At 46.8% G+C, this 17197-nt stretch overlaps 1 protein-coding gene across 4 annotated transcripts in view; it reads left to right on the plus strand.

Moving 5' to 3' along the window:
* The window catches only part of LOC105181381 (rap1 GTPase-activating protein 1), an 89315-nt gene that overhangs the window by 5930 nt on the left and 66188 nt on the right, over positions 1-17197 (plus strand). The window contains exon 2 of one of the 4 annotated variants that reach the window (XM_025302883.1): positions 1754-2081. The exons of 1 other annotated variant lie outside the window; for it this stretch is intronic. In XM_025302883.1, the coding sequence (XP_025158668.1) occupies positions 2041-2081 (41 nt within the window). In that variant the 5' untranslated portion in view covers positions 1754-2040. Of the gene's footprint in view, positions 1-1733; positions 2082-17197 lie in introns of all 4 variants that reach the window. 2 more of the 4 variants (XM_011138120.3, XM_025302884.1) reach the window with 2 other exon arrangements.

Here is a 17197-nt window from a genome sequence, read left to right on the forward strand (position 1 = left end):
GGCGATACGTTTCAATTTCGAGATCGTTTGAAAAGCCCTCTCTGTCTCAATATATGTTCGCGACAACGCGCTGCGCTATAGTACTCGCGGGCTGCATTGTTTGTCCGAATTAAGGCAGCACAGTGACGCAGCGAGTTCCGGTGATGTCACGAATTTACGAAACTTTCCGCAGATTTCGAATCGGTTCGTTGAGGGAAAGAGCTGAATCTTTCATGAACCGTTTCCGCGTGACACTAAAAATATGCTGTCGGAATATTTCTAGACTCGCGACTTTTACAGATGGGAATCTTACACATTTAAAATTCCAGCCATCCAGCCAGCGTTCATCACGACCCGGACGGAAAAGATCGCTATTTCTCGCTTTTAAAATTATGAATAGATAACAATTCGATTACACTAATTCCATTAATCGTCAAATAAATAACGTTTAACAGGCTGCAAAATTTGCCCGCGCAAATCTTCGATCTTTTTCGTAGCGTTTCGTCTCGTTCTCAGATTCCCAGCAAATCTCAAAGTCAATTCGCGTCTGGCGCCTCCTGGCGAGTGGCACGACCTGCCATCGCGGAAAAAAGTGCATCCATCACGGTGATAGATACCGGGACGGGAGGGAGAGGAGATGAAAGCAGTGGGTAATTTCAAACGAAGCTTGAAATTGAGACGGACACGCGCTGCTGATCAGGAGATGATATATATATGTATACACATGTGTGTTTGCTTCGGGATTTTGCTCCTCGCGAGGACTGTCTATCGGGAGAGGTCGCGTTTCCTTCGTGTTTACGGGACGAAATTGGTTGGCGAAAAAGACGCGTCGAGACGCACGGTGGGTCCCTTCCGTGTCGGTGAGAGCGTTCGCCTCGAAGAAACGCATCAGGGGAGTTAATCGATCGCGAGCGATAACGGTACTCGGCGCGTTATCTCGGCGCGTATAATCGAGACGAAGAACGACGACTCGAAGAGAAGCACGCGGTGCGGGCTCTTTTTCTCTCTCTCTCTCTCTCTCTCTCTCTCTCTCTCTCTCTCTCTCTCTCTCTCGCTGAACGTCTCACGAGTTCACCCTTGGATCGCGTTCTTGCGATCCACATCGACCGCGCCGATGCGCGACGAGAAAACCGTCCGCGTCGTCTCCATCTCGCGATCTCGCTTGCCGCTAGCCTTCGCTAGCTATCGGGTATACTACTAACTCTCTCGATAATACCGTAATTCATTTAGGCTGACTAACGATCGAGCTCGCAGGCTGCCGTACTTGTAACGTATTCGTGTCGCTGTTGCGCGACTCTGGTCGCGTTTACGTTCTAATCCCCCGCCCCGTATTCACGTCGTATATTTAGCGTTGAACGCGCGCGGCACCAAGCGTCGACCTACTCTGGGTGTGAGCAAGCGGTAGGATAACATACAATATTAACCACGAATTGTGAACTGTATACGTATATACATGTTTCAACGGACAATATCGATCTCTCTCTCTCTCTCTCTCTCTCTCTCTCTCTCTCTCTGTTTTCATGGCGAAATTGAGCGCGCCTTTCTTTCATACATTTTTTCAATGTTTATGTGCCGTTGAAATTGCCATAAACATTCCTCTCACCGAGTCAAGGTCGAGCGTCTGACACTGCCGACAAGTCTCTCTCTCTCTCTCTCTCACTCAGTTGAACGTCGCCGTAAGACGCGAACGCACGTGACAACGCGCGCCGTCTCGTTTATTGTTCGCGTTTCGATGCGCTACAAATACCCGGTAGAAAAGATTCAGGTCTCTCAGTGGTCGATCGGTAGGTGAGCAGGCGTGTGCCTGGTCCGTACGCAGGTGTTGTGTGTGCTGTGCGCGTGCGAGAGAGGTGACTCGCGCAAAAACACGTCGCGACTTGGTTTCGAGGCATCGGGGACGTGGTACCGTTCGATAAATCGCATTAGACTCGCTCGGCATATCGGCCGCCGTCGTCGTTGTCAACGTCGTGTGATTATTTCGACATCGACGGCTCGACGACTCTGTCTCATCTTTCGACGGGGGTGTCTGTGTGACGGAGTACGACGAATGCGGCATACGATATGTTGAAGATACGCATGCTGGATTACATCGGCGATGCTGGGTGAGTAAGCTGCACAATGTAACTAGGCACGCGCGCAAATCTAGACGAGATGTACAGGGCGCTCGATCTTTGTAACGACGAGTAATCTGTGTCGTTAACATATCCGCGTGTTTCTTCTTATCGCGTGAGAGTCGCATTCGTGCAACAGAGACCCCACCCGTGCCTTCTCGAGCAAATGATTTTTTCGTTGGATATTTCCGTTATACACGTCAGATTCAGCATACACGTCCTAATTTCCGGCGGATCTTGAAGTGAAACGGAACGTATAACTCGAATCTGTCAAATTATCCCAATCGAGTTGACAATCTCGGCTCATCTCGATTGCTATTTTTACCAGAGATAGCTCATACAGTGTGTGATAGACACAATGTGCAACAACAGATGTGCGATAGTTTACAATGATTCGTTTCGATCTACGATATGTATGTTTTGGATGAATTCAACGACTAAACTAATAAACCATATGTATTCCGTCATGTATTAGGCAATCTTATGTGTTTTTTGATTTAATGTACGACACGCCAAGAGAACATCTCTATCATTTAGATCTATCTTTCACTGAGAGCGAAACTTGCTGATGCACCTTGCGAGATTGCGCGCGTTTAAGAACTGCGCTGCGTGTAGGGTGCAATCTCAAGTTGTCTCTCCTTTTTCTCTTTAAGATAACGGATGCGCGACACTGGTCTTTTATCGTCTCGGTTTAACATGCCGACACCGTTTAACACGTCAACGCACGATCCCGCGAAGGAAAGCGCCGGCGCGGTCGCGTCGGTGAAATGAAATTACGATCGTTTCGGTGAGCGCGCGAGCGCTCTCGGCCGATCTCGGCCGCTAGGAAGACGTATCGCATCCGGAATACCAATGAACAAGGCTGATCATTCTTTCTCACTTGGGCTACGTAACGACGTGCCTCGAGCGCGCTTAAACGCGGATCGAGCTCTCGGCATGAAACTGGAACGACTCGAGAAGCCGCCGCCCCGGGCTCTCTCTCGCGCGCGATATACCGGACGACAAAGGGACTCCGAAATATTTATGGTGCACTCTCGTCCTCGAGAGAGTGCAGGCTACCGTTCGCTTATCGCCGACATATTAATTCGGCCGACGTTAAGTAGCGTCTCGATCGGACGTTGCTTACTCGGTTCCAATGAGAGTGTCGCGTTTTAAAGAGAGCTCGGCAACCACTCGCGGCCGTTGAGCTTAGCTTAGGATCGGGACGATTTGCGATGCTCCGCGTGACGATATGATTGACAACAGTTTAATGACGCGCATCAAAGTGAAATGATACGTCCGACACAGTTGACGTGTTAATTCAATCTACATTTTTACTCTAATCTAAATTAATCTAAATTCACGTCTCCACCTTATCCGCCTTAGCCGACTTGATCCGCAATTTTGCAATTTGCACACTTTGAGAAACGTTTGAGTTTCTCGCGAAATGTCAAGCGACGTGCCACAAGTGACTTCGACCGTAGAGTTTGTTAGATTCGCCACGGAAAAAGAATCTGCAAATTGCATTCCGCGCATACCTTCCGATAGCGACTCCTTGTCACCGCCATGTGTCACTTTTGCGACGTCCTGCGTATAGACCCGCGGTGAAAAAGACGCGATGAAAAAAGGAGCCGACATACACTCGCGAATGATGCAACTCCCTCTCCGCGACCGATCCGCTGCCATATCTGCTCGGCCGAGAGTGACGCGGATATATTTCTAATTTCCTGCTTATTCCGCGCCGGCCCACACTGTCCGTTCATCCGGGATATAATGACGGACGCCTCGTCGTGGGTGCGAAACGTTGGCAAATTAATCGAACGAGGTCGTCGGATCTCGAGCGAGCGAACGGCTGTAGGAGCGTTACCGCGTACGAGAGCCGGTCTCGTCATGAGCGAGCGCGGCACAATCATACGGTTTCACTCGGTGAAACCTTTCCAGCAGCGCGTATGCTCATGCATGTTCCCCGATACGCGTGTTATTTGCGAGGCTGTCGACTCGACTGTCCTTATCCAACAATTACGATCGTGTGCGTACGAGAAAAAAAAACAAAGAAAAGGAAACGCAACCTTTTCCTTGGGGGATATTTTAGTCTTTTGCGCGAGGCAGGGCTATATTCCGACAAATCGCATTTGGTGCGTGCAAACTCGAGTATATTTCTACATTCGGTACGTAACACAGATACACGGGTAAGAAAGAGTAGAATTTCCGGAGAAAGCTGTGTCTGATATTTTTTTTTTAATATTGCGAGAATCTCTCGAAAGTTTATCCTTCGGACCATTAAGATAAATCGTGTCTGCGTCCGCGCCGCTAGAAAGTCGATTGTCATCATTTAATCGATGTGTCATCGTGAACACGTGACAGTCATTCAGCGTCCCTCGCGTGCGCGAGAAATAATTATGAGGAAACGAGATAGGAAATGTAACCGCGGAATCCGTGAAATTTCCCGCGAGCACCATTCATTATGATTTCGAAGAAAGACGACATGTAACGTTCGTACACTGTCGCAATAAATAATTAGCGGAATGACGATAACGCGACGGGCCCGATAAAATATCGTCTCACGGCGCGTGTCGTGAATCTTTTGGCGACACGAGCAAGAGCGTCAATCGACGAGCGTTTGCTCGATATAATGTTAGCCATGTTGTTGCCGTCGCAGTAGTTTTGAATTTTGCGAACCTACTGACGTCACACGCGTCAAATTCCAACGAGGAGGGGGAAAGAGACTCGGTCCATCGCCAATCGTTGCGATCGATTTTCCAATGGTTGATGCGGATGCTTGTTTTCGCGAATCTTGGACGCGGTCGTCCTTGTTTTCGTAAAACCGTCGGCTCGTAAATTCCGCGGATCGGGGGAAGAACGAATCGGCTCCGTGAATTTGATTCTTTTTTATTTTTTTATTTTTGCTGGTCCGGCGGCAGATGCACCGACTGATGGTCGGTTTCGCAAACATTTTGATACTATAAATCCTCGACATCGTAAATTTTCGCTTCCGCAAATCCTTGTGCAGACGTATGTACAGCGAGCCGAGCCAGCTTCCATTATGCGGATTCTTTCGTTACACCGGTATGTGTCCGTTATATTAATCGCGGCTTCGTCGCAATTTCATATTTCTTCGTGTATCTCGCCGAAGATAGATATCTCCATCTTTCTTCGTAGATGTATTCCCTCTCCCCTCTTTCTCTTTCTCTTTCTCTCTGCTTTTTCCTCTCGTTTCTCGCGTTCGGTTCTCCTTCATAGAGATACAACGGCAACGCGCGCATGGAGACGCTTTATTCGTGGAAACGATGCTACTCGCCGGCAAGGCTGCCCGGTTTCATACGTCGGGCAACTACCTACCTGTGTACCTGTGTACGTGGGTGTACAGCGTGTTTCAAACAGATATTCGCGTTTCACGAAATATTCGATACCTCGCGCGTGAATGCATGGGAACACAAATGCTGCCGCTTCGGCAATCTCGAACCGACTCTTCGTATAGATTTTGTGGAGCGGATAAAAACTATTCCAACGTGTCTCTTTTTCTCTCTCACCTTTCTTCCTTTTCTTTCTCTTCCTTTTATTCGGTGATGTTGAAGCGTGGATGATGCAAAGTATCGAAAGCGAGAGATTATACTAAGCGAGCGTTATGCTAATAACGCTCAAGGGATGAAAATGCGTCGAAGAAACCGGACAGGAACCGGGGATATATAATATAACCGCTGTGCATAAGAAATCAGCGCCGCGTCGGAAGTATTAAGAAAATCAGGTTCTTGAGTCTGCAACGAGCATGCTTCGTGCACGCCCACTTCCGTATGGATGTGTCCTCTTGCGTTGCGACACTTTAAGAAAAGGATGTAACCGTCCGACGGGGGCTGTTGAATCAGGCCGAGGGACGTGACCACTTTTCGTGCGAGCCACCTTAGCATAACGGAAAGATCGGCGATCGGCGGTAAAGTAGAAGGGTTGCTTGTAGCTGCGGTAAACTTGCGACGGGGAAGGGGAGGGGACGATTCGATGTCCAGAAAAGGATAAGATTGAAAGGCGGAATATATCCGGTCATCGCCAGATTCCCCGACGCGATAGATATTTCGGTGCGACACGAATTCTCGTAATCTCTCAACGGTCTTGAATATTCCAAGCGAAGCCATGCAAGATCCTGACAAAGTTCGTCCGACATTTAACGTGTCCTCTGAAATTTGATTTATCGAACAATTTGATTGATCTCGCCTTAGCACACGGAAGACTAGTCGGTGCTGTCGCGTCCAAATCATCTTAGGCGCAATTGTAGTTTTGAGAGGAAACAATTTCGCGCGCATCATATGTATCGGCTCGTTCACGTATCTTCGTTTTCCCTATCGTAAATGCAACACGTCAAAACATCTTGTTAGATGTTGCGGATTACCCTTCGTAAAAGCGCCCGACACTCGTGGCACTCGATTTCGTTGGCAGTGGTTGCACTTAAGGCGCGATAATAATTACCGTGGTTGACGCGACTCGCTAAGTAAGTGCTCGCGTACCGTACACTGCTCAAGTGGTAGAACCAGTTGCGGATGAAAGTAAGACGGGGAAAATCGCGATTAGATAATCCCTGTCGCTTTGATGCGCCACGCTTTTTCGCTTCGTTCTCGATGCTTCTTTCAACGCGACACGCGACAGACACGAGCAAGTGTCTCTTTTTGACGAAAATTCTTCACAAGACGCCAAGCTTTACTCGATTTGATTCTCTCGATTTGATCGGACTTATTTCTTTTCTAAAAAGCTGATGAGCCTAAATCCTATCTTGATCCTCAACAGTCGTCGCAAACACACATACACACACACACACACATACACAGAGTGGAAAAAGGTTATACACACATTAAATGACAAAGAAATGTGCCAACCGCGTCTTTCAGGCCGCGCGGGCTGCTTCTTCTGAAGTCGGCTATACGGTGTACAATGTACAATGACCCGACGCGCATTCGTGAGTTCGTGCAATAATCCCTTGACACCCGCGACGCGTGAACGTGGACTTTCCTCGCATACGTGCGTGCGTGCGTACACGCGAATGTACAGGGTGTTTCATCTCGTCTGGCTCGGTATTACAGGGAGCGTTAGAGAGAGAGAGAGAGAGAGAGAGAGAGAGAGAGAGAGAGAGAGATAAAGGGCGCGTAAGAAATATTTATATCGCTGCTCGCGTGCGGCTACGAAATAAAGGCAGCTTAATATTACATGATTAAGTATGAGACATTTAGAACGGACTTACGATATATAAGCCGGACAAGTCTCGCTTCCTCCGTTGCTTTCAATTATCATTGTGTAGCAAGCCACCAAGCCGCCGAAAAGAAGGGAATACTTCTCGATCATTCCTCTCGCGCTGCGCAAAATCATTCGTACCTTTTGCGGTTTGTGTAAATCGAAGCACCTGTAGGACACGGAGCTTCGAATCGCCGTGCGAGTAACTCGCGGCGTCTCGCGGCAAGGGGAAGATAATTTTTCCAACGTTTACTACATCGTTTATCGCTGAGGGGAAGAGCAGGAGAGAACAGAGAGTCTTCTAATCCATTGAGGCGAGTCGGGAGGCCGATTGACCTTTCACCTGTGCGCCGTAGTAATACACCGTTTGTCTCGGTTTCAAGATACATAAGTATGCACGGCGCGCAGGTAATGGTACGACCTACCCTTTATACGGTCTCGCACATGCGTGAGCCTACCTTTGTCGCGTCCATTGGGACAAACGGCGTTGACGCTAAATATCGCGAGGTCACCGAGAAAATTAATTAATTTATCGTCGTCGCCCGCGGACTTGCCCGCGTACGTCGATATTATCCTTAAAAAGATCAGCGGTAATGGCTCCATCGGAAATATGCGCGACGGACCGCGAGTCGCGTGAATTATATATAGCGATATATAATCGTCGTCGTGGCCGTGAACGACTCGCGAAATGGGCGCGAATCTTCGCACGGAGACCTGGCGGATAAATTATCGTTTCTTCGCGGTTGTAATCGCGCCACTTTTATCGCGCTCTCCTCCACCCTTTCGAACGCCGTGACGACACGAGATTCTTTCCGCGAACGGACCAAGTGCTGGTTATCTCTACTTGAAGAGAATTTACGACTGTAGTAATAGTGTATAATATATCAGTATATGTATTAACGTAGCAAAACGGGAATTGCAGTTGCACGTCGACATATACACCCGGTATATACGCTGCGCACGTACGTGCGTATTTATTCGTACGTGCGTATCACACAAAGATACACGGGGGGAGGTATCGAGCTCTCTTGGGAGGGAATCATCGCGCTTCGCCGCGTGGCGAAGGGCGATGATTGTCGAATACGAAAGTATCCGCGGTTATTTTCTCGCGTCGATTCCGCGCGCGTTTCTAATCTCGCGTGCCGCGACGATGCGAGAGAGAAGGATGGAAATCACGCGTGGAAATTGGAAGGTGAAGCGGCGGACGATGAAATAGGCGGATAAGCCGGTAAAGCGCTAAATGCAATGTTCCGTGGTAAGAGATATTTATATGATCTTTTTATAAAGGTCTCTCTCATATGTCGCGGGTCGCGGGTTGAGGGAAATTTCAATGGGAAAGATTGTCGGATTGTCGCGAGGTGACAAGACGTGAGAGTGATTTTTTGCCGAGTGCGATAAGCGAGCTCTTGATTTTTTTTAAATTCCCAGAAAGACGCCAGACACAATTTGAAACTTAAACGATATTTATCTTTAACGCGTGTCTCTTTCGCACACGCGTTCATATGCGGCAGAATTATAATTTTAACGTTACGTTACGTAGAAAGGTTTCGACGAGATAGGAATCGGATAGCTGGAAAGAAATCTCACAAATCTTGTCCCTGAAAGAAGAAATTGCAGACTCGAGAAGCGCAGTTTGCGAGGTCGGCGGAATTTTAGTAACGTCAATTTTCCTTATTGTGTCAGGGATTTCAAGTGTCTCGTGTAAACGTGTACGGATCTTCTCCTTTCCGCGTAGTTGAAGCACCCGTGGAGTCTAAGCTTCTACTCGTACACGAAATCGTACCGGTTTTAATGCGCGCAGAGTGGCTGAAAGCGTCGAGTACACTTTTAAACGCGGGGACTCTGCGAATAATAAGACGTCTTGGCGTCTCGCTTTCTTAGATCCCCTTTATCCTTTCGCGCGACGACGCGCCGATACCTACATACGTACCTACATCCTGCCTCTATACGTCGTTAGTCAACGTCGAGCGGCGCGGTGGCGGGACATCGGCTCGATTTACGAAGTGCCGACAGGAAGAAGGATTTCCATTCGTTTTAGTCGCGCGGAGACGGGAAAGGAACGGGACGTTCGCACGCTCGCCGCTTTGTCGACGTTCGCCGCGGTGTAATCCCGTAGAAACGACAATACTCGAATGTTGCGTACAGGTGACAGCGAGACGCGGTCTCGTGCGTGTCCTTTGCAAATATTTTGATCCTGACCGTGCGTCGTCGACGTCGAATGAGTAAAATTCAGATCTGGACAGCCGCGTTTAAGGATAAAACATATGACAGATGCGAATTTTAACATTGAGAGACGGAAAGATTTGTAGATTCCACGCAGGATGTCGAGAGAGAGAGAGAGAGAGAGAGAGGGAGAGAGAGAGAGAGAGAGAGAGGGAGAGAGAGAGAGGGAGAGAGAGAGAGAGAGAGAGAGAGGGAGAGAGAGAGAGAGGGAGAGAGAGAGAGAGAGAGAGAGAGAGAGAGAGAGAGAGAGACCTTATTGTACTCGCTGTATAATTTTTCTCTAATCAAGAATCAGATTGTATCGCATCCGCGAAACAGAATCCCTCTCCGTTGTTCGATCACGAACAAATTTGAGAGTCGTCGATCTCTCGACGATTTCTGCCAAGAGAGAAATCTGCTATCAAGGAATACACCGTGAAAATTAATTATACGTTAAATCGCGGTTTACATTAATTACACGTCGAGATGAATTATTCCGCCGGTGCTGGACACCCAGTATAGGTGTGCGTGCGCGATGACAGGGAGACTACGTACTTTACGAGCGATGATACTTATCACCCTCGCTAAGTGTAATTACCAGTTCCGCCGCGGTGCTCGAGGATCTTAATGTATCTCGGATTTAACTCGCCGGAAATCGCGTACCGGAAGTAAGAACGGAGAAAAGCGAGCGCGGCGACGTGTCGCGCGGTTGATTCTCCGACGTTTGGTCCACACACGCTTGCTAGATATATAGTGCTTTAGGTACACCAGTTGACCCCCGTTGAACTCCGCGAGCACGGCAATTAGATGCGCTTGCTCGTTGCTGCTTCGCGCCGAACAATTGAGCAGTCGGCCGTGCAATAACAGTATAATAAAGTTCGAAACTGGGATATTTACGCGCGATGAAATACGTAATCGCTGTAATTTCGTAATCGCAGGCGAAGGCTTTGATGCAACAATGACCCAACTCGTATTTTTCCTTTCCTCTTTTTTTTTATTTAAAGAAATTTGACAGGAAGATTGGCGCGGGGTCCATTTGTTCAATTCTAGAGTTAAACTTCGATTGAAGTTTTCAAACTTATCGAATAATTCTTCTCATATAATTGAATATTAAATTACATTGGATTATATTCACACATTTCTAGCTGTAATTTTATTTTTATATGTACGTTATAAATATTTACTCTGTACAACATTGTGCAAAAAGTTGTAGATACATCTTCCCAAGTTATTATTTCTTTATTTTACGCCATTATTGTGTGCTCGATTCTTCAATTAGAAGGCTGATGTAACTTGATGACTGTCGCTTTGTAGCAGCATAGAACCATTTCGTTAGGATATACAGGGTGCCACGAATATATTGTTGTTCCAACGATGCGAATGGAGAATAAACGTCAAACAATTCGCCGCACTCTGACGATAACGATTTCGCTTCGAACTGACAATAGACGTCAAATGCTTAGTCTCGTGCTTAGATGCGACAAGAGTGCACGGAGAGATGCGAGAGTGTACGGTTCTTCTTTGTAATGTAGGATTTGTTGTACACAAACCAATTTATTTCACGCCTATATCCGCTAATATTAATGTTTATGATCAGATAACTAGTAAAATCTAGCTGGAGAATAAATTCGTTGAATTTGGTAGGACGCGAATCAAAACAGCAAACAAACGAAACAAAACGACAAATTAAAGTCAAGAATACTCTTTAATCGCGCGGTTTCTCTTTCTTTTCAATCATTATGTTTGCTTGAAAAGGTGTAAAATTGCGAATCGCCAAAATTTTAGTTTCGCGATAACATCGTGCACCAATAATTTAAATTAAATTTAAGTTTGGCATTTTGTAATTATTCTTTAAACAAGAAAGCGGAAAGTAGACATTGGCAAATTCAAGACGGAAATTGCGAAATATTTTGACAGCGAAATATTTTTGTCTCGTATGCCAGAAATTAAATGTGAAACTAAGTTTCGGGTATCGTGTATGACGCACGTGTATTTATGAAAACGAGGGGAGAAAATGAAATGACGAAATTTCGGTATCCGTTCGAAACATATCGGGGCGCGAAATTAATCTGCTCGAGATGAACTCTGACACTGCAGCAGGATGCGCAAGTCTGAAGCGGGACGCTCATATTCCCCTTTCTGAATCCCGACCCCATGAAGAAGGGAGACGGGTCGGGCGGGGGAGAGAAATCCCCAACCGCGAGAGAGTTTTGTTCGCATCTCAGTGTCCCTTCGCTGCGCTATTAATAATGACGCGCCACGCCGCTCTTTTCGGGTCCGGCTCTATACACGTCTGCCTACATGCAGTACACGGATGAAAAAGCGCGCCGGATCGGGGTACCTCGTGTGCGCGTGTGGCAGGTTTTTTTGTGGATCACCATCCCCTCTGCTTCAACGGGTCGGCCCTCGATCTCGCCGCCCCCTTCGTTTCGATCGCATTTTCCACTCGGGCAAACGTCCTTTCATTATTCCTTACCTTCCGGTCGCATTTGAAAATTTCGCGTTATTTCGTCAAATCGTGCGCGAGAATGAAAGACGAACGCGAAACAGGCACTGCGTCAAGTTTTTTAAGCAACCTTGATAATTGCATAACGGTTAAGAGGGAAGGATAACGCGCACTCTGTCTCGCTATGACGCGGCAATTAATTATGCACGTTACCTAAGAAGCGCGCACTTTTCTAAATGAGTTTTTCTAATTATAAAGCCGCTTCTGGATTCAGCAACAAGCGTCTCGTTAAAATAAGTAGGAAGTGGGCCACAGGCACACACACAACTGCCTGCGCAGTTTATTTCAACGCGCGTAGGAATAATTCGGGATTTATACGACAACGCGTTATTATGGCGATCGCAAATCTGGTAGCCGATAGAGTGCGCGTTACTTTATTATTCCAATTGTTCGCTCTTCGGCCTTCCCCACCCCGAAAGCTTTGCGAGCCTCTTTCGTTCCTCGTGTCAGGATTCGTCGAGCTCTGTCAAAACGGCGAGGTCCTGTCAAAAGGGCGAATACCGGCCGGTCTCTGAATCTTTTTTGTTTTCGCGCATCGCGCCATTCTACTTTTTTTCCTACCGTATCTTTCGTTTTTTCATTCTACATTCGATACGCTCCAAACGAGGGAGAGAATTGTCGAGCATTCACGCATGGTTACCGTCTGTTTGTTTGCACTCGTTCGTTGCTTCGTTCGTCCGTTCGTTCGTTCGCTCGCTCGCTCGCGTGCGCATGTCGCATTTTCGCGCTTCGCAACCTTTCGAAAGTAACTTCGAAAAAACTGCGACTCGCCATCGGCAGCAGAAATCGGCAAGAGCGTGTTCTCGCGTTTCACGGCGATTTTATCGTACACGCGACTCAATAAGAAGAGGGATAAAAATAACAAGCCGTGTCGTCCGCTCGCGTATTAACCGCGTGGATGCGCTTGGATTATCGCGCGACTATATCGCACATATAATACTTATCGTCGAATTACGTAACTTTATCTATCGTATTTTTGTTCTTTTGCTTTCCCCCTACCCCCTCTTTTTCCCCTATTCCTTTAGTACTCGAGTCAACGACTTTTCACAACGCGTTTCTTAGCGGTCATTATTAGCATGTGCTGTGGAAGAATATCATTATCGTGTTAACGACCGCTTTGTCCGCGCCTCCATCTTTATGAACGGCAGTAGCGACGAGGAGATTATATATATCCAGGTACGTGATTTCTTCATTGAAGAAAATACTCGTCTGTAAAATACCATCGTATCATGCCTCTCGAGTGCGTGCCTCTTTCGACGTGCTCCCTCTGTCCGAGCGATTTTTTTCTGGAGCAACGTTTGCTCGATCTCGAGAATCTGTTTTGCGCACTGATTAGTACTGGACACGATCTGTTTCACCAACCGCGTTTCTCTCGTTCTCTCGTTGTAGAAAGCTTTTCCTTACTGACATTTAATTCTCGTTCTTCCTTCCTCTCTGACGTGGGATGTCGACAATTTGTGATTCCAATTCTCAGGCGGTAAGAATCGATGTGCAACTTTGTCGAGACTCGATTCAGAATGATTTCTAGATACGTTCGTAGCGTAGAAAAACGCGTCGTAAATTCTTTTTCTCGTAGTGTTGGAAATATTCCAAAATTGTTTGACATTGCGAGTATCGTAGTTGTACGAAACTAGGATCACTTGGACACTTTGACGCGCGGGGAAACCGGCCTGAGAACGGCGGAGCAACAGAGTGCCGCGGAAACGGGACAGGTCGCGCGAATCCATTCACGCGAGTAGGTGAATAGTTAGGTAGGTAGGTAGGTAGGTAGGTAGGTAGGTAGGTAGGTAGGTAGGTAGGTAGGTAGGTAGGTAGGTAGGTAGGTAGGTTGGTTGGTTGGTTGGTTGGTGGGTAGATAGATAGATAGATAGATGGTCGAACAAGTTCGCGTGTAGGTAGACTGCAACGGCCATAGCGCGTTTAACGGGCGCACCTCTCGTTCCGAAATGAATGCGCGAGATGCAGCTACCGAGCGGAATAATACCTCGCGGATTGCTACGGTCGATCTCCGCGCACGTTGTACGGAATCGTACGAATAGTAATCGGTTCGGTAATCGGGCGGGGGGATGTAGCTGGTACACAGTTAAAAACATTTTGTACTTTTGTTAAAATTATTTGTGCGTAGAAAGTTTTGTGTTAAATTTTTCACACAGTCGTGTGTTAATTTAACATATCGTTGTTGTATTACCATAGGCTTTCTTGTGTTAGATTAAGATTATCTATTCTACAAGTGTTAAAATAACATTTTCAAGTATTAAAATAACACATTTTATGTAAATGCATGAATTCTTGCTATGACATGTTTTATATGTTGAAGTCAACAGCTAAAATGTGTTACTTTCCTCATTACAACAGTTATCTCGTGTTAAATATATAATGTTAATATTTCTGGTATGTGAAGATTGGATTTTTAGCACATAGATTATGTCAGTCTAACATTTTCATTTCATTAAATCATAGATCATTACTTTTCCCAAATGTTGAAGTAACATTCATTGTATGTCAATTTAACACAAACTGTGTGATTCTTGACGGCATTCAAATGTTAAATTTTTGTGTTAATTTTTTACATGTTATGTGTGTGTTTTTTATACATATTTTTTATACATATTTTTGAGAGTGGATGATTCGAGACACATGAAATATGTTAAATTTAACACATCATTTCTTACAGAAGTGTAGAATCGAGCGAAATGAAATTCGGAATATATTTGTAAACACACAGAAAAGTCCACAAAGAGTGGATCTATGATGCGAGGAAGTAGATAAAAAGTAATAATGAAAGAGAGGGAGAGATTGCTTCCATCGTTGAAAAGTCGCGATGTGTCGCGCTGTTTGTTCAACGGTTTCTCCACTTGCCCCGCTCGATCTCACACGCGTCAAAAACGCATCGCGTTATAAGCGGCTGAAATCCGATTGAATGAACGCGATATCGCGACACGGCGATTATTTATTCCCATAGACCTATCCGAGCGACTGCGCCAAGGAGTAGTCCCGTGACCGCTGACGTTTCGCTCACTCTCGCGTGCACTTTGGAACAATAGCAATCAGGCCGTGGAGAGGCCGCATTGTTGGCCCGCGTGGTTTACGAGCGCGGCACATATGCTCGAGTAGCACCGGGTATATGATAGCGGGCTACGCGCCGCATTATGGCACTCGCGTCGGGATCGCCGTCGAATCTCTACCGCACTAAATCACTACCGTGCGCCGTGCGCGACGTTATCCCACCGCGCCGTTTATCGTACATACGTCCATACGTATCTCCCGTTTTCTTTTCACATAGATATCCGAATTTCTCCACTTTCACTAGTCGGCGATTGTGCGCGTTGCGCCAGTCGTTGGACGATCTTATTAGCCGGGCGTGCGTCCGCTGAATGATTAATTCTCGCTTAAGCGAGAAATTTCATTCCCGTCGTATCGACGATTACGTCTAATCGTGTGCGATCGACGTCAGTCCATCCGATATTAGTTGTAATAAATGGAAAGCGGAAACAGATTATACGAGTGAGTAGCTGGATCCTATGCTATACAGGGACTGTCATCTTTCCATCTGTCAATATTCAACTTATATAATATTATAATATTTAATTTGAACGAGCGTAATATTTATTTCATTTAATCTCTCATACCTCGTTCGTCATATTTATCTAGCGAACAAGATAAATTGACATTTGGCAAACGTGCTTCTTGAATACTCAAAATGTTCGTATCAAAAGTGAGTGAGTATCAGGCATCGCAGTCGCTCGTACAGCTCGCAGTCGCTCGTACACGTATAATAGAAGAAACACATTTCGTATTCGGCCAATCTCTTTCCTCCACGGCTCGCCGTGATGCTTTGTTGACCAAGTTGCAAATATGCCGTGAGCCACACTCGTTTCGCGTATTCACCTCAGTCGACGAAATTATCCATGTTGAATGCGAAGATTTCGCGATCCAGCGCACTCAAACTTTTTCACAATTTGCTTCAATGAGTTCAAGTACCGTTTGTCTAAAAAATTCGAAAATACGAAATTCGCGTGAGCGCGAAATATCGGCATCTCTTGACCGTGTTCCGAGCGAGAAAGAAGAAAAAGTGAGGAAATTGTAAATTCGTCAAAATCTCTTTTGAATTTTCCAGTCTTTGTTGTTGAAGTGTACGATTATATGCAGCTTGGCGGCTACTTCTCGATTACTCTGGTTTCGCGCGCCCGACTCTAAACCGACTTCTAGATTTCGTGGTGGCGGGGTGCCAGCGCGCCTCAACACGGCTCTGGCGATACGCGATCCATAAAATGTATTTGAAAAAAATGATTGCCGACCTTGGGTCTCGGCCGGTGAGAATGGCCGCCGCGTCCACCATGACCGCGGGCAACAAGTGGAACAGGTACGTGAGGATCGTGTGCACCCACTGCCTACTGTTCCAAAACATGCACCGTGGAGCCGTGTGTGTCCTTGACACCCGGTATCTTGGAGTTGTGGGCACACACGTGTTTTCGAAACGTGGCCCAGGTTATCGGCCTCTATAACATGAGGACACATAATTATATATCGGCGAGTCCTTTCCACGTCCCCGACGCGAACTGCGATGCTTCTGCAATCAATCGATGTATTTTTTAAGGCCCTTAAAAGATCCCTGCAGGCTCGATCCCAAGATCGAGTGGCAAGAAAATTGAATGAAAATTCTTGTAGAAAAAGTGTAACACGTACAAAGCACGGAATGGTGTCGGACGCGTGTTTCCATCGCGATCAATCGACGTCGCGATGAATAATCCGAGGCAGATTGTGCTCGCTCGTTAATCTTGGAAACCGTAAATTAACAAAACGGAAAAATCGCCGAGATGCATCATACTTGCAAATCGCGCCCCGCCCCGCCCCGCCCCGCCTCGCTCCCCCTCCACTGTCTCGATACGAAAGTCGAAGGTCGAAGCTTTGAATTCGAGATCATCGATTTATTACATTTATAGCCGCTGTCTGTCACGAGTAGTCCTTCTCGCGCCGTCAGATTGTTCAAATCCGTCCTTCCTCCATCTGCATCATCACTCTCGCCGCTTATTAGCACCGCGATCGCTTATTCCGCGTCGCGCCGTCGCGGCACATTAACGTTAACAAAGACCGGCATTCGTTAGTGAGCAAATTAATGAGAGCTCACCTCGCGCCGGTGTCCCAGGCGGCCGCGATTAAGCACGACGTCACGTAATCGGCCGGTCGACCAAGTCGGCGTTTTCTG

The sequence above is a fragment of the Harpegnathos saltator genome, unplaced genomic scaffold (assembly GCF_003227715.2).
Source record: "Harpegnathos saltator strain DR-91 unplaced genomic scaffold, Hsal_v8.6 scaffold518, whole genome shotgun sequence".
NCBI lineage: Eukaryota > Metazoa > Arthropoda > Insecta > Hymenoptera > Formicidae > Harpegnathos > Harpegnathos saltator.